Source organism: Leptinotarsa decemlineata, unplaced genomic scaffold (assembly GCF_025532065.1).
Source record: "Leptinotarsa decemlineata unplaced genomic scaffold, Ldec_3_MD MMD2_tig00026328_RagTag_RagTag, whole genome shotgun sequence".
In the NCBI taxonomy this organism is placed as follows: domain Eukaryota; kingdom Metazoa; phylum Arthropoda; class Insecta; order Coleoptera; family Chrysomelidae; genus Leptinotarsa; species Leptinotarsa decemlineata.
This window is the reverse complement of record NW_027412688.1, coordinates 3,687,195-3,713,939: the sequence shown is the minus strand read 5'-3', so window position 1 is coordinate 3,713,939 and position 26,745 is coordinate 3,687,195. Positions and strand designations below refer to the sequence as shown.

Here is a 26,745-nt window from a genome sequence, read left to right as displayed (position 1 = left end):
AGAACAAATCATCTTACGATGTTGTTGTTGGTTTCGCTCGCCAAAGCGACAAATTACGACTGCCTATTCCATCATCAAATTTGATTAAAAACTCATTGATCTATAATGCAGCTAAAATATATAACCATCTACCGACCAGTCTTAAAGATATCCAATCACCTTATCAGTTCAGGAAATCTGTAAAGCAAGTTCTCATTGATCAGGTGTTTTATAGTGTTCAAGAGTACTTTGATAAAGATATGGATGGAATTCTGAAATAAAATTATTCCCTGTTCAAGCACTGCTTATGTTGATTTCAATAGCTCCTGCAATTTTGAAAACAGTGTCTGTTTATCTTATTTATTTATATATTTTATTTATTGACTTCCTTATTTACCTGTTAATGTCTGACTATTCGTTCATTTAGGATGTATATGAATATGTATGTGTGTGGTATTTATGTGCATTTATATAAGCATTTTCATTCATTTATCTATAATTGTTTTAGCTGTTCACTAAAAATCGTAACCATATGTCAGTAAGACACATACATTTAACCAATGTATATGTATAATGTATAGTTATTATAGTGAAACTCATTTATACATGATTAGCTTTGTCAACGAGTTTATACTTTTGACAATAAAGCATATTTGATTTGATTTGATTTGAAATATATAAAACATATCTATGATAGTCAGTAACGTCAACATTTGCTCATTAGACAAATAAATAAACAACAGATCAATTAAACTTAATTATTTATAAACTCTCTTCAGAGGGTAATCACAAATTATTATTTCCATTTATGTTTCTTATTTCGTGGCACCATCACTGTTGATTGTCTTTTTGTTTCTGTATGTTCGCGTGCATTATGGAATGGTGCTTGTTAGTTGAGTTAGAGTAGCTTTGAGCTAGACTTCACCAATGAGTACCAGAATCTCCTGTAACCTATTTTCATTTCGATATGTATCTTTGTATTTTTTTCTGTATTATCAATAAAGCCGATATTTATCATTATTATTATTACTCAATACCGAAGTGTCCAGACCTCTTAGAGGCGGAGTTGAAGGGAGGTGTTTTCATTGGACCAGATACTAGACGGCTTATGGCTGATCCACAATTGACACACAAAGAGAAGGGTGGATTGCTTCAAAGAAATCATAGAGCAAATTTTAGGCGATGAAAAAGACCGTAACCACAAACAAATATTTGAGAGAATATATGAAGCATCTCAAGTTTCACGTTGACTAATGAGTTCCAAAGTATATTTTCTTTATTTCCACCTTGACTACTTTCCAGAAAATTTGGGATATGTGAGTGAATAGCAAGGTGAACGATTCCACCAAGATATTAAGGAGTTGGAACCCAGATAAAAACGCGCCAAGGAGAGTCTGGCTAAAAAATATTGAATTTGTTCAGTGCTCACTAACGAATGTTTTTCAGATAGACAATTGTAAGAATACTTCTTTTTAGTCTTTTACCTTTTATTTGAAGAAGATAACTTGTGTAATATAGATACCTACATTGTCAGAAAACTTGACGTTTTATGACAAAATGAAAGTCATTTTCGGACTCAGCACACCCGAAAACATAAGAATTATGCAAAAAAACAAAACAGCTCTCAATATTTTTTTGCAGGCTTGTAGTATGAGTGGATCCACTAATCCCTAGATCAAGGAGAACTTGAAGAAGTTGTTGGTGGTCAACCGTATTAGATGGATGGTTGTTTTTTTATCAATGGAAACGTTTATCAACAATGAAGTATCATTCATTCCATCACATTCATTGCTTATTTTACTTTTTGTTTTTAGCACAGTGAAATACAGTCTCTATGAAACCAGCCGTAGCCACCTGCGCAGAACAGGTCATAACCACCTGCTTGGCATCTAGGAACGGATATAATACGAGATGGTCTCTCAAGTGATTTTGATGCAAACCAAAATGATGAAAATTATATCAAAAACACAATATTTGGCGTATTAGTCACATCAGAACGGTGTAGCTAAGAGCAAGTATTGATATCATTTAGTTATCACATAAAAGGACTCCTCGAGTCTCTCAGAAATTACTCAAAGTACATATGAGAGAATCATAACATAAGCGAATAAAAATCATATGAAATTCAATACAACTGGAACTGTGCTGAAGAAGTTCATAGTGAATCCGTAGAAGTCTGTATTTGGACTCTGGTTTTCCACTTAATACTGTTGAAATTTCGTTGAATCTGTGTTATGCCACCATTCATTGGCATCTGCTTCACGGGGTTTTGAACAAATTTAACACTAGGCACTAAATAATATTACTGGAGTTTTTTCCCAACACCAAATCGTTATTTTCAACGCCTCGACATGTGTTTCGATCACCAAGTGATCATCTTCAAAGAGGAAGATTAAAACTTTCAGTTTTTAAAGTTATCTAGGTACCAACTACCAACTACCAACTGAAAGTTTTAATCTTCCTCTTTGAAGATGATCACTTGGTGATCGAAACACGTGTCGGGATGTTAAAAATGACGATTTGGTGTGGGGAAAAAAAACTCCAGTAATATTCATTACTACACCAAAGGTTCCAAACAGTGCATCATAACTAGGCACTGAATTCATCCACAACCAAAGTTGTTCAGCATTATGGTCTGATAAAATTATGGTAGTATCATCAGCAAACATTAGCATAAAATGGGGGTCTAAGAACTGAGCCTTGGAGCATACCGAACTGCACATTTCAGACCAACGAGAAAGAACCGCCTTGAAATGATAATATACTCCTCTCTGACATATATGATTCAATTCCATTGGTTATATTGCTGGGCAAACCCAACTCAAATAGTTTAATGACAACTCAAATAGTTTTAATGACAAAACACAAGCACTACATGAAAATCCTTAACACATTGGATTTGAATCGCTGGAGATTAAATCCATTTGGAAAAACGTTCTCAGGAAGTTCATTCCACATAAACGCAGTTTTCCAGATGGAAAAGTTCTTAAACAGTGAAGTTCGAAGTGTACTTACTTGAACCTGAAAACAATAAGCAGCTACAGCATGTCGCGAATTTCTGATATGTACCGCACTTGGTGGAATCAAATGTGCCAAGTCACTTGAACACTTGCCGTGAAAGTATCTACAGAAGAGAGACAAATCTTTAACCTTTTTTCGATGTTCCAGGCTATCAAGTTTGCATATAATGTTCGCGTCTCCAATCAGGCGGATGGCTCTTTTCTGGATGGAATCCAGTAACTTCAGGTAATGTTTTGGGGCAGAGCTCCATACATACGAGAACAATATTCCAAAGAAGATCTTATCTGAGCTTTATAAAGTATCAAAAGTTGCTGAAGTGTGTATAGTTTTCTTTCAACAATGTTCCAAGCTTTTGAGAAGCAGCCTTTGCAATTCCAGCGACATGATTGTGCCAAGACATATTAGTATCCATTTTAACCCCCCACAAACTAATCGAAGCAGAAAACGGGATTGTCTGTCCTGACATTATTATATCCGGTCTGGAAACATTTCTCTTTTTGGAGAAACCCGATGCCTAGGTTTTTATGGCATTGAATTGAACCTGATTACTTTCACTTCAATTCAAAATTACTTTTAGATCTTCATTAAGATATGCAACCTCCTCTTGCCGGTGAAGATGTGCTTCCGTAGCCGATGTCCTGGAATCCAAATGGAATGACGAGACAAGTGTGCTGTCGTCAGCAAAGCAATATGTAGAATTTTGTATATCAAAAAATAAAGAAAATACACATTCATTACTATTAATCCCTTTATATACGTGTACTGTTAAAAAGTAACAGGAGTGTTCAAATTTCGCGGGCTACGTACAGTCGATTAGCGGTTTTTTTCTGTTGGTAGACTCGTCTCGAACATATGTTAACAGTTGCAGCTGTTAAGCACGTTTGGTTTGTTGGTGGGAGGCATAAAAGTTAGAAGTATTTTGTGAGTTCGGTGATTTTTTGCTATAAGAAAAATTCAAAACAGCAACACTAAACAACTTATTCATTTCTTTCTGTTGGCTACTAGGTAAAACAAGGCATTAGAATAATCGTACTTTCTCAACAAGTTCCTTGGAGTCCTAACAAACGTCTATGTTTCACATAAGGGGGTTTGAGTCACAAAAACAAATCTGTTTTACTGCTGTACATTTGTGCAAGAATTTATTATCGCACTATATGACAAAACGGGCTCATCGACGTAGGAGTTAATAAATTTCTAATGCGACTATCTCACAATCTCGTTTTAACCAATGAATATAATTATTCTTCTCCTAAATTGGAATTGCTCTTCAAGACATCTGCAGCGTAGCCATTATTCGTTCACTTGCAAAATATAGCGATAATGGTTAAAAAGTGTAATAACATCGAATTTCTTGGTGTATTATTGGACCAAGGATGAGCGTGTGGGTTTATCGCTTGTTTTCAGAGTTATTTTATGGGTAAACGTTCTTCATGTGATGCGCTTTTTCGCTTTTATGGTAGGACACGCTCATTGTGTGTAAATAGATCTAGATCAGAAGTTGCCGTAATAATATACAGTCCTCCCAAAGAGTTATTACGTTATGATAATTGACTATAATTCACGAAAGAGGATGTAATCTCGGATATATCCTTGATACTAACTACCCTTCGTCATCAAAACCGCGTGACTTATACGATCGATTTAAAACTGAATTTCTCAGAGACGATTGTTCGACTATTGGAAGGTTGATATTGCTTCATACACTGTGACACACTTGAGATAAAGACACCCCTGTATTTTAGTAATTTTTGAAAGCAGATATTTGTTTTTTATAAAAAGCGTAGAACTTCATATGTCGCACTTTTCGCAATATTTAACCTAAGTGTCAACAAAGAATCCACCCTGGGTATATTCATACACATCGAGGAAGCGTTTGATAAAACAACCTCTTCAACAATTACCCAGCAACTTCAATCCAGGAATGTACCCCTTGTAGTAGGAGAATGGATACTCTCTAGTAGAGCAATGAGTATCAATGTAGAAGACATCATAGTGAGAGGACTAGTCATGAGGGGATGTCCACAGGGAGAGGTCTTATCACCTCTTTTTTGGAACATATTTCTGGATACCCTGATGAATCACCTCTCAACAATGATGGATTCTACACAGTTGCATATGCAGATGACATAGTTATCTTGTAGACCAGCAAATTTGTGAAGCTAACATGGAACTCTCACCTACGGAGTAGAGCAAAAAGAGCATATGTGACTTATGAGCAATATCGAAGGACAGTGGAACGCGCATGGGGTCTTCCACATCATGTGGTCACCTGGATCTATGTTAACATACGGAGCCATTGCATGGGGACTGAAAGTTCTACAGGCTGATATTTGTAAATCCATCGTTTCAATACAGCACTTTCATTTTTATTTACCTTGTAACAGTTTTTCGGAAAGCCAGTTTTTATCGAGATGCGGCAAAAATGTTGAGTAACAAAAAGTAAGTTATGTTATATGATGAAATTGGCCGACACTCCATGAAAATCCATAACTATCGTATTCAAAAACACTTCATTGTGAGATTTTCACAATGAAGTGTTGCGTTTTTGTAAAACGCAACACGTGTTTCGCCATAAATTGGCTTCTTCGGGCGTGTTTTTACATATTCAAAGCTTATCTTACCTTACTTTACAATTGGAAGTACCTACATTTCAAGTACCCAATTTTCACCTCAGTTTGAAATTATTTAAATTACCTGAGCTCATGTCCTAGTTTTTACATTTCCACCTAGAATGGAAATGCATACAAACTGTTCTCTGCATTCACTATCAAAAAGTGTCTGCCACATCACACCACTAATGGATCCTTCTGCTAAATTATTTTATTTTTGTTTGTAAGCCTTCAGGAATATCTGCAGTGGTCAATGTAGAATCATGTGCATAGAGAACTACAGAATCTGAACTAATACAGTCAGGTAGGTCGTTTATAAGTAACAAATAAATAAGCGACACCAAAATTGTTCCCTGAGGAACTCCCAGGTCCATCTCATAATATTCCAGTATTGAGTTTTGTTCCGGTCTCATAGATTCCGTTTTTGCAATGGAAGATATCATCGGCCTAACTCAAGTTGGAAAATCTTGGCACTGATATTGCCGGATAAGGTGGTTGCGATTACATGGGGATCAGCATATTATATCGCATGTTTTTTATTCTTGAGTTTTCACCGAATTCGATTCTTTGTTTGTTTTTGTGAATGTTTGTTCCTTTATTTTGTTGTAATGTAACTTATATTTGAAAACTAGACTCAAAATTGACTTCAATCTAGGAGTTTTTTGTTAAATAATTCCGAGTTTAAATTTGAAATTTTATTGAATTTCGACTCCAAACTCGAATTTTCTTAAATTCTGAATTTGAACTCTGAGTTTAGTGTTTTTTCCAAAACAATTTGTGGTCTTTTTTCATGTTCGTAGAATAAAATGAAATGAATCAAGAAGTTTAATAACGATATACCTATTTATAAAAAAAGTAAGATGGAAAATAACAAATAACTATCGACCAATCATATAATATCATATCTGCTGTGAGCATAATTATGGAAAATAAATAGGTTTGTTGGTTGTAAAATAATTAATGAAGACTTTGTAATTGAAGGAGTATTGGGGTTTCCATAGTTAAATAATGATAATGATTCATTTATTTTATTATTTATAGTAGTCACTTATAATTTGAAGAGTAGAAAATTCATCCAATGTATGGACATTGTTGTTGAGTGATAATGTTCTTGAGCGAGTTTCAGAAATAGTAATATTGTCAGAACTAACTGATTCTTTGGGTTGTTTATTGAAAATGTTCTAGAATATTCATGAGATTCCGAAGATCCAACATATTTACAGTAAGGTATGTAGAAATCAGCACAATTGGACTTGTTGAATTCTAGTTAGCTTATTTCTATTGGATATAGGAAATAATTCTCAAAATGCGTTTTCGTACAATAAATACGTCAGGTGCTCGAGTAGAAACACCCCAGAAACATACCCCATATCGTAATTGGGAGGCTACTTGGGCATGATATAAAATGTATAATTGTTCACGTAAGATTTCAGAACATAAAACATAATGAGTATCATCGTATCAAGTTGGTACAATATTTTTTCCAGTTTGAACCAGCGTCTATTGTAAATCCTTGAAATTCGACTGAAGTAGTAGGCTCGATAAAGAAATCATCAGTTTTTATTGTTTAAGTTTCGCATTGTTTTTGGTAGTTGTGGTATATTGGTATCATCTGCATATGTAATAAAGCTGGCAGAAGATTCAATATTATATTCAATATTATCCATGTCATTCATATAGAATGAAAATAAAAGTGGTCCCGAAACAGGACCTTGGGGAACCCTCATAGAGACATTTTAATTTGCAGATTTAGTGGAAGGTATACGTATACACTGTTTTCTGTGTGTCAGAGTGAAACTCCACGAGTATCATATATTTGCCAGTAAGTTAGGAGCACATATGATGAAGTTTAATGAAAAATGTCAAAACTCCAGATCATCGTGACTTACCAACGGAATAAAATAAACTGCTTCAGAAGTGCATTTTCAACTTTCCTACCTTACTCCACTTCACTTCTTACTTTATCCTACTTCTTTATATAAACCCGTTTTTGATCTAACAGTTGTTTCAAACCAACTTGCTGGCTGGAAAATAAGACCTCGTTAATTCTCATTTCGCTGTACCATATATTTCAGTATCAGGGCCCTGACATGAAATTGTTAATTTATGTCCACACCCTCTTCACCAGTTTCGTTGCCTGTGACTTCTGTGATTTCTGGCAGCTAATATATATCCAATGCTAATAAATATAGAATTCCCACAATCAATTTCATTTGAAGACGCGTTTCGCTACACAGTAGCTTCATCAGTTACTGGTAATTGAAGAAGCATAATCATCTGCAAGAACAACCCTGGTGAGGTATCTTTCTGTTGGATATAATTCAATGTTTAGCGTGGTATTAGCCGGGAAAGTAGTTCTGTTACGGTATGCGTTCATCAGAACCTACGGTGCAGGTACTTTGGGAGATATTGATGTGTATTGTCAACAATGGATACCAACTATAATATTTTTATGATAAAAGTCGAACTATGTCCTCTTCTACCAATCAAAAAACAATATATTAGTTTCGTTAACACAACTTCTGATTTCAATTAGTCTTACCAACCAAGCATTCTCAACCCATAAATGAAATATGAACTTCAGAAAAAATATATCATAAAAATTCGTATTGTGTATAGCTGTTTGCAGTAATAAAATCCCTCTGTTCAATATACGGAATCCCTATTCGAGTGAGTTCTAAATCAGTTTTCACCATATATCAACAACGTCAATGTCGTTAACAATAATTAGTGTTAACTACCTAGATAACATGACAAAATTGTTATCTCACCTTTTCCATTAGAAATTGCCGAGAATGAAAAAGTTTGCCACAAATGCATTACATTGTATCAGCGAAAATTTCAGCAACAAGTCTGTTATCAGACAACCTGTCATTTGCAATAATCATTAGAGAAATTATTATAATTATTTTACGCTTGAGAAAGCTATTATATAGCAAAACACGTGTCGCGGTTTATGTAAAACCCTTCATAGTGAAAATCATACAGTAAACTGTGAATTTTAACGTCGCAAAACGTCGTTATTTCATGGGTCTCTCCAATCATGGAAACAGAAAAAAGTCGCAGGGGACCAAATCGGATGAATACGGTGGCTTACGAACAAGCAATAACGAGTGACTCATCAGGTGCCTCATCAGGTCAAAATTCAGCAATTTTGAAACGAATTTCGCTGCCATATGCTTCATGAAAAAAATTGTTGGAAGTGTGTACCGCCACCTCCTTGTCCATTGTGACAGTTATTTGAAAAAATAGTTTTATTTTATCTGATAATGTTTACTTCAATTGTATATTTTGGATATTCTAGTCCATTCTAGATCCCTCGGGAGAAGGAAATATCGAGAATAGATAGTTGTTGGCTTACAGATGGATAAAAAACACCTCATGGTTCCGGTTCCGGTGTTTTCAGTCGCAACGACAAAGATATCAACCTGCCTAGGAACCTATGCGAGTGTATTTCAAGCGGGAATTTATACTACTGAATTGTGTGAAAATAGATTGAAAGAATCCAACCTCATACAAGGGCATTGAAAGCTCTTGGCTCCTACCGAGCAACTTCTAAATTGGTAGCATTGACGCTGCTGACTTTTTTGCAAAGGAGGGTGCTGCAAGCAGCTTCATCGAACCAGAACCTGTCATTGGCACCGCTTTAGGCTTTGCCAAACAAACATTGAACACCAGCATGGTAAGAATATTTATGGACTTCTAGCAGAATCTTTCAGGATTGGCTTACACCAATGCGTTTATTCGCCCTTCGATGCTTGATACCAAACAGTTGTTGGACTACAGTAGGGATGAACTACGATGTCTAACAGGCCTTCTTACAGGTCACTGTCATTTGAATCATCGGCTGTCGGAAGACAATTTGTGTCGCATCTGTTTGGAAAATGATGAAACAGCAGAGCACACACTTTGTGCCTGCCCCGCTGGGTACCCAATCAGGTTTTCAGAGTTTGGCAGGGCCGTACTCTCACCATCTGACATGAAAGACCACTTACCATACGAACCAATCGGCTTCGTTAAAAAGCTAGGTTCATTTGGTCGAGTGTGAATAGGTGAGAGCCACAATAAACCCTTGCGGAATTTATTGCAGCTTCATCATGCGATTTGGTTCACATAAATCACTTAATTGGTGGAATTCAGTCAGTATGAACATTCATAATGAAGCTGAGTACAGCACGTGTTCTAGTACTGTGAAATGTTGCTTGAAAATCTCACAATATGAGTTGAAGTGTTACTGGAATATGTTCAACTATAATTCGCTCTAGGCTATCTCTACTGGAAAAGATTCCGATAAATAGTACCTTAGTTACCATGGTAATGCGAGACGAAATCCTGTTGGTGTGGAATTTTCAAAAAAATTACATTTGTGAAGATCTGAAAAAACCCTGTCAGATTTATCAAAGATCCTCCATCCGCGTCAAAGAGAACGTACCATAAAACTGTCGTAGAAAGAACGAAAGTTCTACATCGTCTTCGTGCAACGTGAAGAATCATTAGGTAATACTATTCGCGAATCATCCTTTTCACTGAATGATTTTTAGAGCAAGGTTACAACTGTCGTGTTCTAGATCATAGAACGATATGTTTATACCTACGATGAAAGCAATGAAATCTGATTGAAGTTATTGTTCATAATCCAGCACCCTTTGAATTGTGAGAGTACAAGGTGACAAATGAAACGGAGTTTCAGGTTTTGATATGTTGGATGAAAAAAATTGTGTCGAGTCAGTATCAGATTTCGTGGGATTTAGCAAATGCAGATTTCTGAGCTCACTGCTTGCAGAGAAGGACCATCTGAAAAAATCGAAAGGAAAGAATCGGGGAAAAACTAGAAAGACTTTCTTTTTTTTGGTAGTTGCAGCAAGTCTGGAAAGTCTCTGGAACAGATATAATTGTCAAACGGAAATATTATAAGAAACACGAAGTTGTCTCCTAAGAAGTGATAATCGTATTCTGGTGGGTTTCTAGATTTTGTCGTGTTCTTCTTTGGTTACAATCTCTAAATGTTTCCACTGTAACTGCGGCAGTCATCTTCAATGGCCTGGTCGTGAAGTAGCTCCAGGGTATGCTCAGGGGCGGAAACGTTTATATTCTTGGAGAAAACCGATGTCCAATTCCAAATTCCCTATAGATCCTTATCAAGATATGCAACCTTCTGCTGCCGGTGATGATGTTCATCCGCAGCTCGGAATGCATATAAAATAACGAGACAAGTGTGCTGTCTACAGCACACTTGTCTCGTTATTTGTCTCGAAAGGACTTTTTCAGTCCTTTCGTCACCCACGACTTTTTACGCTTCAATTTGATTTTCTGTATAGGAAAAGTCTTATCATACACGTCCAATAATATGCTGTGGAATGATAAGAAAGAATTATTTTTGGTCAGAGTGCTCTCACAGTCAATTCTAATACAATTCTGATAGGAACTATCATAGTTTGAGCTACCATGTTTACTTATGGTATGTTTCTTTGGCGACTCTAGAAGAACAGAACATATTAGGGCTTCGTGATCCGATAACCCGAATAGAATAACTGTGCACGACTGTATCTGCTCTTCTGGATTGCTACATACATAGTCAAATCGAGATGCAAAGAATCGAGAAATACGAGTATCTGCATCAACGTGCATACTTAAGTCAAAAGATGAAAGTAAATGTTTTAGTGAATCCCTAGCTGGAGATTACTAGGCAAGTCAGCCAGGAGTAGCTCTAGGTTCTGGGTGCCAGGGCATTCAGGAATCACAGGTAATGATAAAGCTGATGAATGCGCTAAACACGGATCATCAACTTCATATATAGGTCCTGAACCAGCTCTGGGGGTACCAAAATCATTGGTACGAAACCAGATTAGGATATGGACCAATAAGAAGCACACCAGAGTACTGGACAAAAGTACCTGGCAACAAACACAGTGGAACTTTCATTAGGAAACCGTCCGAGAAAAGAACCGAAGAACTACTTCAATATAGTAGGGATCGGCTCAGAATAATCACAGGGTTACTAACCGGTCATTGTCCACTTAGAGGACACCTGAATAAAATGGGGCTATACAACGGTGACCTTGGCTGCAGATTATGCAACGAATGGACAGAAACAGCTCCTCAAATCTTATGCGGATGTGAGACACTGAATCACAGGAGGCAGGTAATATATGGACGTACGAAATTACGTCCAGAAGAATATGACGAAAATCCAACACGGAACCTGTACAAACTAGTACAAGGAAGGAGACTGATGGAATGGGTGTCATGAAAAGATGGGAGAATAAACGCAATAAGCCCAAGAGGCTGCAGTGTTTTCTGGAGACTTGGACTAAACGGACAAGTCAGACAGCTCTCAAGGGCCAAAAAAAATGCTCCAGGTTTCTAAAGAACGGAACCTGTACAAACTAGTACAAGGAAGGAGACTGATGGAATGGGTGTCATGAAAAGATGGGAGAATAAACGCAATAAGCCCAAGAGGCTGCAGTCTTTTCTGGAGACTTGGACTAAACGGACAAGTCAGACAGCTCTCAAGGGCCAAAAAAAATGCTCCAGGTTTCTAAAGAACGGAACCTGTACAAACTAGTACAAGGAAGGAGACTGATGGAATGGGTGTCATGAAAAGATGGGAGAATAAACGCAATAAGCCCAAGAGGCTGCAGTGTTTTCTGGAGACTTGGACTAAACGGACAAGTCAGACAGCTCTCAAGGGCCAAAAAAAATGCTCCAGGTTTCTAAAGAACGGAACCTGTACAAACTAGTACAAGGAAGGAGACTGATGGAATGGGTGTCATGAAAAGATGGGAGAATAAACGCAATAAGCCCAAGAGGCTGCAGTCTTTTCTGGAGACTTGGACTAAACGGACAAGTCAGACAGCTCTCAAGGGCCAAAAAAAATGCTCCAGGTTTCTAAAGAACGGAACCTGTACAAACTAGTACAAGGAAGGAGACTGATGGAATGGGTGTCATGAAAAGATGGGAGAATAAACGCAATAAGCCCAAGAGGCTGCAGTCTTTTCTGGAGACTTGGACTAAACGGACAAGTCAGACAGCTCTCAAGGGCCAAAAAAAATGCTCCAGGTTTCTAAAGAATATATAAACATCCGAGGAGGGTGATCTATAAAGACATACAACATGTTAGTTATATTTTTTGCTGAAGCAAATTGTCAATTCAAAGGCTTTATCCTCCAAAAGATCTTTGAACTTTTCAATTTGAATGAAGGAATAATCATTCATCACACTGTTGTTGACCAGAATAACTGTACCTCCGTAGTTGGAGCCTGTTCTGGAGTTTCTGCATATTACGTTACTGTGTTCGAAAATGTCTGGCGTGAAATACTGGATAGGCTGTTCATATGTCAAGAAGTTCAAGGCATTTCGAGTATATCTCATATTATGAAGTTGAATATCAATGTATCCAGGCAATTATTAAAAGTTCCGCCATTTTGTAGTATTTGAAGATATTGACATAAAATATTCATGCATTGATTTCATTATCCAAAATTCCAAATTTTCAAGTGGACCCGTTGGAAAAATAAAAGGGGGGACATTAAAGAAATGCACTGTATAACGTGTTGAAGAAAATAATCAACATGAAAAAAAATCTTGAAATAAAATATGCAATATTTTTGTCTGAGAGTGTATAATCTATATTCGTAATATTTTTTGAAATCACCCATAGCATTAGATAAGTTCCATTATTTGCTTCCCTAATGAATTTGTTGGTTTGCTCGCTGTTGAAAATTTATGATTTCTTCACTCTATAGCCAACATTCTTCCTCTTAAGAAATCCGATAACCTGTGGAAAAGAGGCTATGTTTACATTTTCCCCCACTAAAATGGTAATTTTCAATATAGAGTACATGGTCCACGAGGTAGAAAAATTGGCAGTTTTGACAAATTTTGCGCCTACTATTCCAAAATTACATTCTCTGTAATAGTTTTGCATTACTTCGTATCCATCTATATCGAAAATAAATCAGAAACGTTTTCGTACCTAGACTTTGATTGTGAAATTAATTGCTCTCTTCCTTCCTTCGAAAGAGTATCACATTTATCTGTATGAAGATGAAGAAGTACAAAGCCAAAACGTTTTTCCCAAATATTAATTTCAGTTGAATTATCTATTCCATATTATCAATGATCTATTGAAAGCAAGAAGAATCCGCATGAATATCCAATTTAAGCAGCATCCCGAAGAAAATACTCTGTTATGCACAATCGCGTAACAATAATCCTATTCGCACATGTGAAAGTCACTTTTGAGCATCTCAATGGAATCTTGGCCATGTATGCAATCCCATCGGGACGCTAAACTTTTCTCCGCCGTCATAAAAATCTATTAGCCACTAAAATTATTGCAAAAATCTAGTACGGTGGATGTACCAAATGCACGATTGTGAATCACGATTCGATAAGTATATATAAACGCGGGTCTTCTCCAAGTCATTCATCAGTTGAGATTCCTCGAGGTCTATTCTAGTATCTTTGCATAGCTGGGGGTTGTGCAGTTCTAGTTAGGTGTTTCATCGATATTTTCCCGATATGGACAAGGTGAGGAAGACAAGTTTTTTTTTCAGCTTGTCAGCGTATACCTACATTTTCATTCAAAACAGTGGGTAAATGGTGTTACAAACATTCTTTGCATATCTGTGTCTCAAGTGCAACCTTGCCTAATTATGTCACTCATAGTTTTTTCTATATAGATGTAAGTAGACACTTTCTACACACATGCAGGATTTTCTGAGAATTTTTCAATCATTTTAGGAAAATACTTTTTGATCTAGAATGGTTCCTTTCTACACAAATCAAGTTTTATGAAACCAATACAGTTCGAAGGCAAGTCTATCATATATTTCAAATTTACTGAAATCGAGCTTGAAATGCTTATAACCAAGATTTTCTCACGTAACTTCTGAAAGATATCCGTGAAATAGATTAGGTTTTCAGTGTCAAGTATAATATCACAATTACATTTCAGTTTGAATAAATCTCGTCGATTTTTTTATAGCTCCCTTGATCTTTGATTAATTATTTTGGAAATAGTCGGTCGGTCGGTAGCCGGTCGGTTCGACGTGGGTGCTTTGTTCACTCACTCAAATCGAACGCCGTGTTGGTCGGTGGTTCAAACCCCAGGCTGAACGATCGATTTTCACTTGCTATTGTCCAAGTCGTGTTAGGAATCACACGTTAAAAGGTAAGATCTCCTTAGTCCTTAGCTCGTATAAGTTTCGACTTCTGAGGGTTGTCTTTCGTAGAGGTGTGACAGCTGGTTAACGGAAAAACAGATTCAAAAACAGATTTTTTTCAAAACAGTTTCATGTCACGTTCTTTACCACCCTTGCTTGCTTGGAAATTGAGAATTTTGTGAAATATTTTCAATATTCATGAAAATACAACAATTTTTCCATCTTTCTCAATATTTCAAACACACTATTTTTGATTCTATTTCCCATTATTTTCCATTTTCTATTTATTCACATCAGTAATATTCATTAGGAAATAGTTATGGAAAATTAAAATGGATACTACCGGAGTCATTAATTGTAACTGATTGATTATAAATGTATTGGAAAATCACGAATCATTTTTTTTAATCGTCTAAAATTGATTGAAAAAGTCGGAAATGAACGCCAGTAACTCAGCAGAATTTTTTTCAAATGAAATAAATTTCCTTTCGTTATTTCAGATATTATTATAAAGTTCTGAAAGTTAAAATCATTCTGAAATCATCATCCAAATATATGTTTTTTGTTGAGAAAATCAAATAAAAAAGCCTGCAATAAACGACCTCCTAAATTTCAAAAAACGTTCGTTTCAATTTAAAAAAGATTACCAAGACAAGAAACAAAGCCCTTTTTTCCTAAAAATGGAAAAACTTTTCGTTATACATACAACTGTTTGTGGTTATCTGCCCTGAGAATGCTTTTATTCCGAAATTTAATGTCTCTCATGAGAAACTATACTTCAAGTATTTTATAAAGTTGTATTTTTTTTTCTTGCATTTTGAACCGTTTTTGCCTTGAAAGCAATAACTACTGAAATTACTCTCGATAAAGATTCAAAGAATTTTCCATGAATAACAATTTATTGGAGAATTTTCAATTGTTCCAATTATCACAGAAATTGTGAAATATATCAATATTGAAGTAGTGTAATTAGTGTCTCTCAGTAAATATTCAATATTTTGTGAAATTCTACCAATCTCAAAGTTTATATAAACTACAAATTGTGTGATATTTCACCTATTTGATTTTTTCAATTGTAGAACTTTTTTAGATAAATTGGCCTCCTACACCTCCTTTCGTGAAATTATCATCAGTCGAGTTTTGAATTTTTCTTTGAAAAAAGTTTGTAATTGAGAGTTGAACAGCAATGTAACACATTTTTTTCAGGCTAGAACTGAAAAATTGTCTCTCGATGAGCGTTTCGCTAACTAAGTTATCACCATCAGGAGATGACTAAAGATTAGCCAGCTGCTGATGATGTACTTGGTTACCGAAACACGTTTCGAATAACACAAATTGATCATATCGTTCTGTTTTTTCGATTGTGGGTGTTAAGAAACATATACCAAGAATTAAATTCGGTTCTTATTACCATTTTTTTTTCTATCGCCAATTGTTATTTTCCAGATTTTGTCGCTGGTGCTGCTAATTGGAGCAGTTTCAGTTAGGACCGAGCCTCCAGTAAATTCTTATCTTCCGCCACAAAGTAAGTCAATTTCCTATAAAGTTTTTGAGTATTTTAAAATGATTCTACCTGAATGTAGTGTATAAAACATTTATTAGCTTACCTTCTGGCTGGAGTATTTTATTTTGGAAAATTCTGAAACATTCCCATTTTTGTTCAATTTATACATTCTCGGTTTTCTGGTCATTTTCAATAAATAACAAATGAAAATATTATTCAATATAAAAATTGATTTTTCATTTGATGACGTAATTCATCAATAAGAGCTAATTACATTCATTTCATATTTGAATTCACAAACTGGATCTACAAATTATCCATTCGTCACAGTTATGTATGCGATACCAAAACATTTCCTTGTGTGAGAGAATGAAATAATTATGTAAACCTGCTATTATTTGTAGTTAATTGGTTTCCTTGTGAATATGCCACTTTTTCAGCATATTTTCACTGAACATAGTGATCAGCCCAATCTTGATTGTTCTTCGTTCTCCTTTTCAATTGCTATTGAATGCGCATTGTGAATTGTGAAGATTCTGCTATTCACTAATATCAGTCCCAAACTATATGCATTTCCTGTGAGTTTTCGTCAACTAAAATTGATGAGTTCCAAGAAATTTCCAAACCAGGTATATCAATTTTTTCACAAAAATGTATGTGTTTCTGTTCTGGCATCGCTACTAAAAAAACATTTCAGTTGTACTACCTGCACAATCACATAACAATCACAAGGGACCCATTCTGACTACCACCACTGAGTTTTATCAATTTTCTCAGGAAAGGAATGCCATATCGTTTGCCATATTATGTATATTTTGTTCCTCTCAAAAATGAATAAAAAAACATACGTTTCTCATAATTTCAATGAGAGACAGAATATGTTTTCACAAAGATCGAGAAACATTTGAGATCCAATAATAATAATAATTTTCATTCCAGTCAGATCAAATTTACATGATATTGAAACAGTTAAGTAGAAAAAACACATATTATATATATATATATATATATATATATATATATATATATATATCTCTTTCGATTACAAGGTATATATATATACAATATATAGCAAAGTAACTACTATTGAATTTCGTGCAAATGTAATCGACGTTGCTGTTCCATCCCATATTATTGTCCACAAAAACACCTACAAACTTGGTGGATTTCGCAAAAGGGACTTCACTATCATTTGCTGAGATTCTACTATTCTCAGATATTTCATTTCTGGTGAAAAAGTGCATACAAACTGTTTCAGCAGAATTTACCATCAGAAAATTTCTCACCCACCACGTGGTGAATTCCTTTGCCAGTATGTTCATTTTTACAATGCTCTGCAGAACTTTCTGCTTCAGTTGCCAAAGTGGAATCATCAGCCTATAGAATTAGGTGTTTAGTGCTGACGTATTTGGGAAGATCATTTACATATAGTAGAAAAATTAGCGGGCCAAGAATCGATCCTTGAGGTACACCAGCCTCCACATCATGTGAGGCAGACCTCTGATGTCAATTCTTACAATAATTCTGCTGACCTCAAGATATGGAGCCAGCCACGAAAGAAATTTGCCACGGAAACCCAGTTAACTTAGTTTATTAATTGTAATATGGGTGTTGATTGAGCCGAAAACTTTCGACAAATATAAAAATAAGGCACCTACATACTTTTTCATATCTAATGAAGAATTAATATAATTGAAAAGCGCATTAATTGCACTCTCCTTTGATTTTCCTGGAAGGAAACCATTTAGGTGTTCTGTTTTGATATTATATTTTGACAGAAAGAAAAGCATTTGCATATATATAAATTTTATTCCACACTGTACCATTATTGGGCAAAAATAATTGAGACATAGTTGATAACTTTTATTGAAAATTGGACTTACAATTCATATCTTAAAATCATTCAAATGTAGAAACGTTCACAGACAGACAGACACATTTGTTTATCATACTGTACAATCTTTGCTGTGTGAAAGTTTGATAGCATAAAGAAGTTGATTTACAGAGGTTGTGTTCATGAAATGAAACCCTCTCTTCAAAAGTATATTCAACCTCGTTTGGAGTACTAGACTATAACGTCAATTTGACAGATTGCTTTGGGCATTTACTTTTGTTTCAATGGAAGCAAACTATTGAGAGGTGCATGAATGATTTTATAAAATATTAAACAACTTTCAATGGTCCATTGAATGAAGTTAAAGATATCTTTCTGATTTTTTTTCAAATGTGAATGATTCTTTGAGAAAAACGTTTTCAGTTATTGAATGACAGGGCTGAGTTCATATTTTTTATACAGATGGTCATTATGAACTTTCCATTTGCGTGAATCTTCAATGATGATACTCAATGATTTTTCATATTGTTCAAAATTCAGCTTACTATTTGAGAAGACGACCAGTATTTATTGGTGTTTCCTAATTGTTGAAACCAAACCTGTCATCTGCCTTTCTGCAATTTCATTGGTCATATCTATCAGTTTCCTGATGTCTTAGTTCAATTGAATCAGCAAAGCAGATGACTGTGCAGTGTGGAAAATAATGGAATATGTTATTGTTAGATATTGATGTGAAGGTTGGTCCAAGGATGTACCTCTGAGGTATGCCGAGAAAAACTATTTTTAATTCAAATAGACAACTTTTTCCTTGAAGCCAAATATAAATGAAAGAATTTTAGGGATGTACCTCATATTACATTAAATTCCAGTTGATTGAACAAAAATTCGTGGCTGGTACAATCGAAAGCTTTATTCAAATCCGACAAAGTTACCACAGTAACTCTCAGTAGTTTGAATCATATTCTATATTCTTCTGTAGATGGTGCCCCAAGCCCAAATTACGGTCCACCAGGATATCAACCCGGAACACCAATAGGAAATGGTAATGGTAATGGAAAGTTGAACGGCAACGGTAACGGTAATGGAAATGGTGGAAATGGAGCAAGTAAGGACACAATTTTTTTGTCATCTCTTCAGAAACAGAGTGGAAAATAACCCCTCGATTTTCTGCTGTATGTTTGATGAATGTCTTATACCTCATTCAACATATTTGTTTCAGGTAATGGCTACCATACTAATAGTGACCAATTACCAGGAACAAGTTATCTTCCTCCGACAAATGGTAATGGAAATGGCTATGCCAATGGTAATGGAAATGGCTATGCAAATGGTAATGGAAATGGCAGAGTAAACGGTAGGATACTTTTTTCAGTAGGATAAATTGACATGTTTCATGAGAATAACTTTTTATTCCTGTTTGCGCAATGAAATTGATACCTTTTTTTTATCAGTAGGTGTGCAGTATTTGCCTACAACGAAGGTAAATGTCAGATGAACTGCTTTGAATGCATTCAAATAAAGCAATTTAAAGATTATGTCAATATTTTCAACTATTCAACATTAGATAAAGTTTCATACGTATCTTTATGTGAACCTACTACTTAACAGAAAGCATGATATATTCAAACCGTCTCATTATCAGTTTAACATTTCATCCTGAGAAAAAATTGTTCTGAAACATGTTGAATATCGATCCTCATAAGAGATATACCTGACCGATATTTCTCAGAATTATGGTTTGATTTTAAACTTTCAGGTAACGGTAATGGTAATGGCAACGGTGGATATAGAAATGGCTTGCCAACCCCATTATACGGCGCTCCTTCAAATGGAAACGGTAATGGCAATGGTAACGGTAATGGAAACGGTAACGGTAATGGTAATGGCAGACCAGGTTCCGCTTACTTACCTCCAGTGAATGGAAATGGTAACGGCAATGGTAATGGAAACGGTAATGGCAGACCAGGTTCAGCTTACTTACCTCCAGTGAATGGTAATGGCAACGGTAGACCCAGTTCCACATATGGTGTTCCTACAAATGGTAATGGTGGAAATGGAAGAAGTAATGGTAACGGTAAACTCAGCTCAACGTACGGAGCACCAATCAATGGCAATGGTTTAAACGGAAATGGTAATGGTAGACCCAGTTCGACATATGGGGCTCCTACAAATGGTAACGGAGGAAATGGAAACGGTAATGGTAACGGGAGACCAGGATCTGCATATTTACCTCCAGCGAATGGCAACGGAAACGGCAATGGTAATGGTATACCTAGTTCGACGTATGGAGTACCTACCAACGGTAATGGTTTGAACGGAAACGGCAATGGTAGGCCAAGCTCCACATATGGTGCTCCTTTAAATGGCAATGGAGGAAATGGAAACGGTAATGGAAATGGTCTACCGAGTTCAACATATGGAGCTCCCACCAACGGCAATGGTGGAAATGGAAATGGTAACGGCAGACCTAGTTCAGTTTATGGAGCACCCACTAACGGTAATGGGGGAAACGGCAACGGTAATGGGTTGCCTAAGCCTGTTTATGGACCACCAACTAATGGTAATGGTAATGGCTATTCCAACGGTAATGGTAATGGTTATGCAAATGGGAATGGAAATGGTAATGGAAACGGACATGTAAACGGAAATGGAAATGGTAATGGTAGACCCAGTTCTACATATGGAGTTCCCACAAATGGTAATGGCGGCAATGGAAATGGCAACGGCAATGGAAGACCGAGCTCAACATATGGAGTTCCCACAAATGGCAACGGTGGAAATGGAAATGGCAACGGGAGACCAGGACCAGCATATTTACCTCCATCAAATGGCAACGGAAATGGCAATGGTAATGGTTTGAACGGAAACGGAAATGGCGGACCCAGCTCTACATATGGAGTTCCCACAAATGGAAATGGAGGAAATGGAAACGGTAATGGTAATGGCCGACCGAGTTCCACGTATGGAGCTCCCATCAATGGCAATGGTGGAAATGGAAATGGTAACGGCAAACCTAGTTCAGTTTATGGAGCTCCCACTAACGGTAATGGGGGAAACGGCAACGGTAATGGGTTACCAAAACCTGTTTATGGACCACCAACCAATGGTAATGGTAATGGCAATGGTTATTCCAACGGTAATGGTAATGGTTATGCAAATGGAAATGGTAATGGAAACGGATATGCTAACGGAAATGGTAATGGATATGCCAACGGAAATGGTAATGGTAATGGATATGCGAACGGAAACGGTAATGGATATCCAAATGGCAATGGAGGATATCCTAGTGGTGGACCCAATGGCGGAGAGGTGTTGAACGGGGTAGGTTCATCTGCATCATCATGTTTTGATTCGTAACAATTTCAAAAAGACTCAGCTCAGTTTATATTTTGAAAGGTTCCATAAATTGTTCCAAAATGATTGGAAGAACCATTCGAAATAGGTTGTTCAAACTAAAATCACTTATTGAAGATCCTTTTGTCAACTGTTTGAGAAATATACTCAAAGTCATGAAAATTTTTCATGACTTTGAGTCATGAAGTATTATATAAGGTTTCTGAACCTTATATAATACTTTCTATACTTTCAATGAGATTTTGAAGAACACCATTTTTTCGAAAGGAATTTGATGACAAATTTGGTTAGTGAAATCAAACCACAATTCTTTGTTACGAAATCACAAATTGACGATATTTTAATCACTTTCATTTCAGTCATTTTTGAACTCCTTGAATAATCAGTAATTTTTCTGTTCCTTTTTCTCTGTTTTCACCTCAATGAATAAGAATGAACAGAATCATTAATCCAAATAAATAAGCAAAGCAGAGAGATGACTATGTCAAAAATATTTATCATTTGGAGAACTGCGTTTATGTGAAACAAACTTCCTAAGAACATTTTTCCAAATTGATTTAATCACCAGCGCTCTTAGAGCGCCTTAAAAATTTTGTGTAGTGCTTGTGTTTTCTTCTCCATGGAAATCTTGCTACAAGTTTGTACAGTTACCTCTTGCTCCATTGCACAAGGCCGAGGTTGATTATCCACACGTATATATCATAAATATTACGGTATTTCCTTATTCTCATATATTTTGAACAAAAAAGTTTGAATGAAAGTTTCAACATTATTTTCACACCTATAACCTTTGCTGCTCTCCGAATTCAGCTATTACTTCTCTATCTGTTCCAATTATTGTTCAATTTTTTCATACTCTTTTCACTGGCACCTTACATTTCTAAACCAGTCACATGAATCATCAACTTGGTCTATTCTTCTTTCGATCTGCGAAGAAAAATTCCCTAGAAGACCAAGCTGACTTTGACAAAAGTTTTTTTCTCTATCTGACAATCTCCACTACTTCCTGGAATTCAAAATCATCTGGTCCTCCATCGATTGCGGAACAATCATTGAATCAATCACTGTTTTTTTCAGGGACCTGCCAAATATGAGTTCGAATACGAAGTGAAGGACCCAGAAAGCGGAAACGATTTCGGCCACAAAGAATCCAGGGATGGAGACTTAACAATAGGCGAGTACTTTGTTTTGCTACCAGATGGACAGAAGCAGACTGTGCAATATGAAGCTGACACTGACGGCTATAAACCAAAGATCAGTTACGAAGGTAGATTCGCAAACAATCAGTATAATCCGCTTTTCGCTTCCATGTTGCTCGTTAACAAAGGCTTTGATTGATGTGGGAATATTTCCGGACCCAAAAAAGACCGCTTAATCCTTCTTAACATTTGAACGGCACAAGATATCAAGGTCGAACCAAATTCATGTGAGAAGGCAGCAGCATTTTTCGACAAGAAATAAAGTGTTGCATTACTTGTCAGAAAGGTGTTCCATCTTCATTTTTCGAATGAAATCAATTACAATTATGTATAAAATACAGTTATCACATATATCTTTCAAAAATATCCAGAGGCGCTAGAGACGCTATAGCGGTTAGGTGAGGTTAGGTTGAAACCCTTCACCGCAACCCGCAAGGGTTTCTTGTTGCTCACACCTATTTACACTCGACCAAATAAACCCTCCTCCACAACGAAGCCGATTAGTTTATATGGTGAGTAATCTTTCAGGTTAGATGGTAAGAGTACAGCTCTGCCAAACTCTAAAAACATGATTCTGACCACAGCAGGCAGGCACAAAGTATTTGCTATGCTATTTCATCATTTTTTAAACAGAGGAGACACACACTGATTTCCGACAATCCGAGTCTCTACTTATGATGTTCCAGACGACTGTGCCCTGTAAGAAGGCCTGTTAGACATCGTAATTCATCCCTACTGTAGCCCAACAAATGTTTGGTTTCGAACTTCGAAGGGTGAATGAATGCCTTGGAGTGAGCCAATCCTGGAAGGTTTTGCCAGGAGTCCATACATCTTCTTGCCATCCAGGTGTTCAATGTTTGTTTGGCAAAGCCTAAAGCGACGCCAATGACAGATTCTGGTCCGATGAAGCTACTTGCAGCACCCCCTGTTGCATAGAAGTCAGCAGCCTCATTGCCTTTTAGGCCAATGTGGCTAGGAATCCAGATTAGAGACAATTTGTTAAGTCTTCCAATTGAGGAGAGTCGTTTTTGGCAATTTACTAACAATTTAGACGTTGCTCGGTAGGAGCCAAGAAATTTTAACGCCACTCAACTGTCCGAGAATATTTCCAAAGACTTGTTTATGAAGTTGGATGCTACCTATCTTCCCGCACAGAATTCAATAGCATGGTTTTTCGCTTGAAATGCAGTCGCATAGGTCTCTAGGCAGATTGATATCTCTGTCCTCGGTCTGCGACTGAAAGCACCTGTATCAGAACCTGAAGGTGTTTTCAATCCATCTGCTAATCAACAACTATCTGCTCTTGATATTTCCTTCTCCTGGAGGATCCAGTCCTCTTTACTCTAAGAGGAGAAAGATCTAGAAGGATCTTCATGACCGCTGATGGTGTAGTACTGATGGCACCACAGATGTGACCATTGGTCTGACAATCATCACTATAACAGGTAAAATAGTTTACCATTTTAAGGGACCACATCTACCTACCTACTGTTTTGAATAATTAACGAATGAGTTTCAAACTGATTACGTTCCTCATTACGACTGGTTATTCGAAATTGGCTAGATGTTAACTGAAAGGTGGATATTCGGAATTAGGCCTTCAAAATGGTCCGTTAGATCATCTGATACAAAGCCTTCAGATTTCCATGCCATTTGTGAAATCTGAAATAAACGTTACAATACTGCATTCTTTTCTAGAGCTCATGAATGGATTACGTGGTGCTTCTAAAACACATTCCATAATGTGAGAAATGAATTTTTAAAAGACCACATGTGAATGTTGTACTTTTGAAAGAACTATCGAAATTAACTGAAGTAATTTTTGAATGTTTCTTGAAATTATAGTACTCTTTATTTGTTTTCAATATAAAATTAATAATAATTCAGGGATGGCTGATCAGATTCACAAATATTAATCGGTATTCGTTGAAGAATCGAAATATCTATCACAGGAATCTTTATATTTGTAAAAAAATAGATGGTAGCGCCCTCTTGACAGAAAATCATGCATCACTTTTACCTTTGTTGTCAAAAAGCTCTGAAAATTTCACTTTTTACATGAATTTTGTCCAACTTTGATGAACATTAGCGTTCATTAATTTCTGCAGTAAGTATATTTTTACAGGGATATATTTCAAAATTGCAGTTTTTTGCATAACGCTTTATAATACTCTAAAACGCTTGTAACCACATTCCTCAAAACGATACTAATGTTCTGTAAGATCGAAATAGGAAGCTCAACCTGAAATGAAATAGTTAACTCAGATTCAAGAATGCAACTGCTACAATGCAGTATTAGTTTATCGCTCTTGTCTCCCCAGAAAAATATGCAGTTTCATAAGCTTCAGACAATACTTTCTCAAAATTTTTTCATGTGAAATCAAAAACCATTTACCATTTGATATAATGGCTTGCCCAATCGACGTGATGCCAAGTCATACCAATTTTGTTCGTGTATTTTCTCTCTGGGATATCTCAGATATCATAGTCAAGGTTGGCTATTTTCAAAGATCCATACAGTCTCCAACTCTTTATCACTTCCAGTAACAACATACTTATCTCTTGTTTCGGAGAAATATAATAACTTGATTGTGGAAGAACCTATCAGGACACACAAATCCTTCAACTAAGTTGATTCATTTGTGGGTTGTCAAATTACATACTAATAGGTCTCAGCACAAACTCAAAAACTTGAATCACCCTATAAATTTCAAATTATACCCTCTTTGGAATAATGTTCACGTATATGGAGCTCTGTATCCAGACTCACAAAGCTCTTTCTTGAGTTCTATCCATCAAAAAGCCCCTGCTTGAAAGTTCAAACATCACAAGCAGAGTTAAAAATCAGAAACATCACAACAAGAATCAGGACTATTTTTTCCTGAAACTGCCTATAGATCCCTGTTTCTTCCTGTAACTTCTCCTCACATAATTGAGGTGAAATTCACTATCACCTTTTGTTGTTTTGCTCGTAGGTGGTAATGGTAATGGTGGATACCCTAGTGGATTACCAGCTAATGGAAATGGTTACCCCTCAAATGGAAATGGAAACGGGGGTTACCCGTCTAACGGCAATGGAAACGGCAATGGAAACGGGGGTTACCCATCAGACGGCAATGGAAATGGAAACGGTGGTTACCCATCAAATGGTAATGGTGGAAGTAATGGAAATGGTGGATACAGATATTAGATGCTCCAAATTATTATTTTCCAACATTGTACAAAAATTGAAGAGTTTATATTGTGTGTGGAATGGTTGATGAGAATGAATCCATTTTAAATTTCATAATTCGATGGGAATTTGAATAATATACGCTTATTATATAGATAGTATTGGAACACACACGTAAACGTTTATAGTAGTCAGTAGGTATTTTAAATGTATAAAAAAGGGATATCTTCAAATGTCTTGTCCGTACTATGCTTATACTGAAAAGAAATTACGAGTAAGCTACCGAATGAAAGTATTATTTATTGTATTATTTCTCATTTGTCATAAATAAGTATATAAGGTAATTTAGGAGTAGCAATTCAGAATATGAATATTTATAGTTAGTTAGTAACGTTGACAACTGCATTGCTCATGGAACTCCGACTGACAATTGGAAATCAATATATATATATATATATATATATATATATATATATATATATTTGTAAAAATATACTCTAAGAATTAGAATAAAAAAATGATGTGTTCAAATAGGTTTATTTTTTTGAATTCCTCAGAAATTCCTTTCACAAACTGACTGAATGATTGCAACAAAACATACTTTCGAAGTTAAAACTCCGATAATGATAACTTGGTTGGTGAAACGCGTGCTGGGATAATTATTACAATACAGTTTTGTCTGTGTTGAGCACACACAGTTGAGGATATTACGGAGGGATCGGTAGACTAAACAATCAAAATTTCGAAACTCGTGATTTTGAGATTAGAGATAGCAAAGCCATCAAAAAATAATGTTTAGTAAATGTAACGATAGAGGCAACTTCTAGAGTAACTTTGGTGAAAGAATCCATTTTTGAATTGAAGGGGTTATATTTTTCAGGAGTGATTAATTTTTGGGAAAGAAAG

At 36.0% G+C, this 26,745-nt stretch overlaps 1 protein-coding gene across 2 annotated transcripts; it reads left to right on the top strand.

Moving 5' to 3' along the window:
- Positions 1-14,048: 14,048 nt before the first annotated feature.
- LOC111503430 (uncharacterized) lies at positions 14,049-26,006 on the top strand. Of its 2 annotated transcripts, none has more exons than XM_074182012.1 (7): positions 14,049-14,141; positions 16,223-16,301; positions 19,094-19,219; positions 19,334-19,420; positions 19,871-21,435; positions 22,546-22,735; positions 25,643-26,006. In XM_074182012.1, exons 1-7 carry the CDS (start codon positions 14,133-14,135, stop codon positions 25,855-25,857), a joined length of 2,271 nt encoding a protein of 756 aa, XP_074038113.1. In that variant the 5' UTR covers positions 14,049-14,132; the 3' UTR covers positions 25,858-26,006. The 2 variants fall into 2 exon arrangements, with proteins under 2 accessions (XP_074038113.1, XP_023013485.2); XM_023157717.2 differs by having other exon boundaries at positions 19,334-19,468.
- The last annotated feature ends 739 nt before the right edge of the window (positions 26,007-26,745 follow it).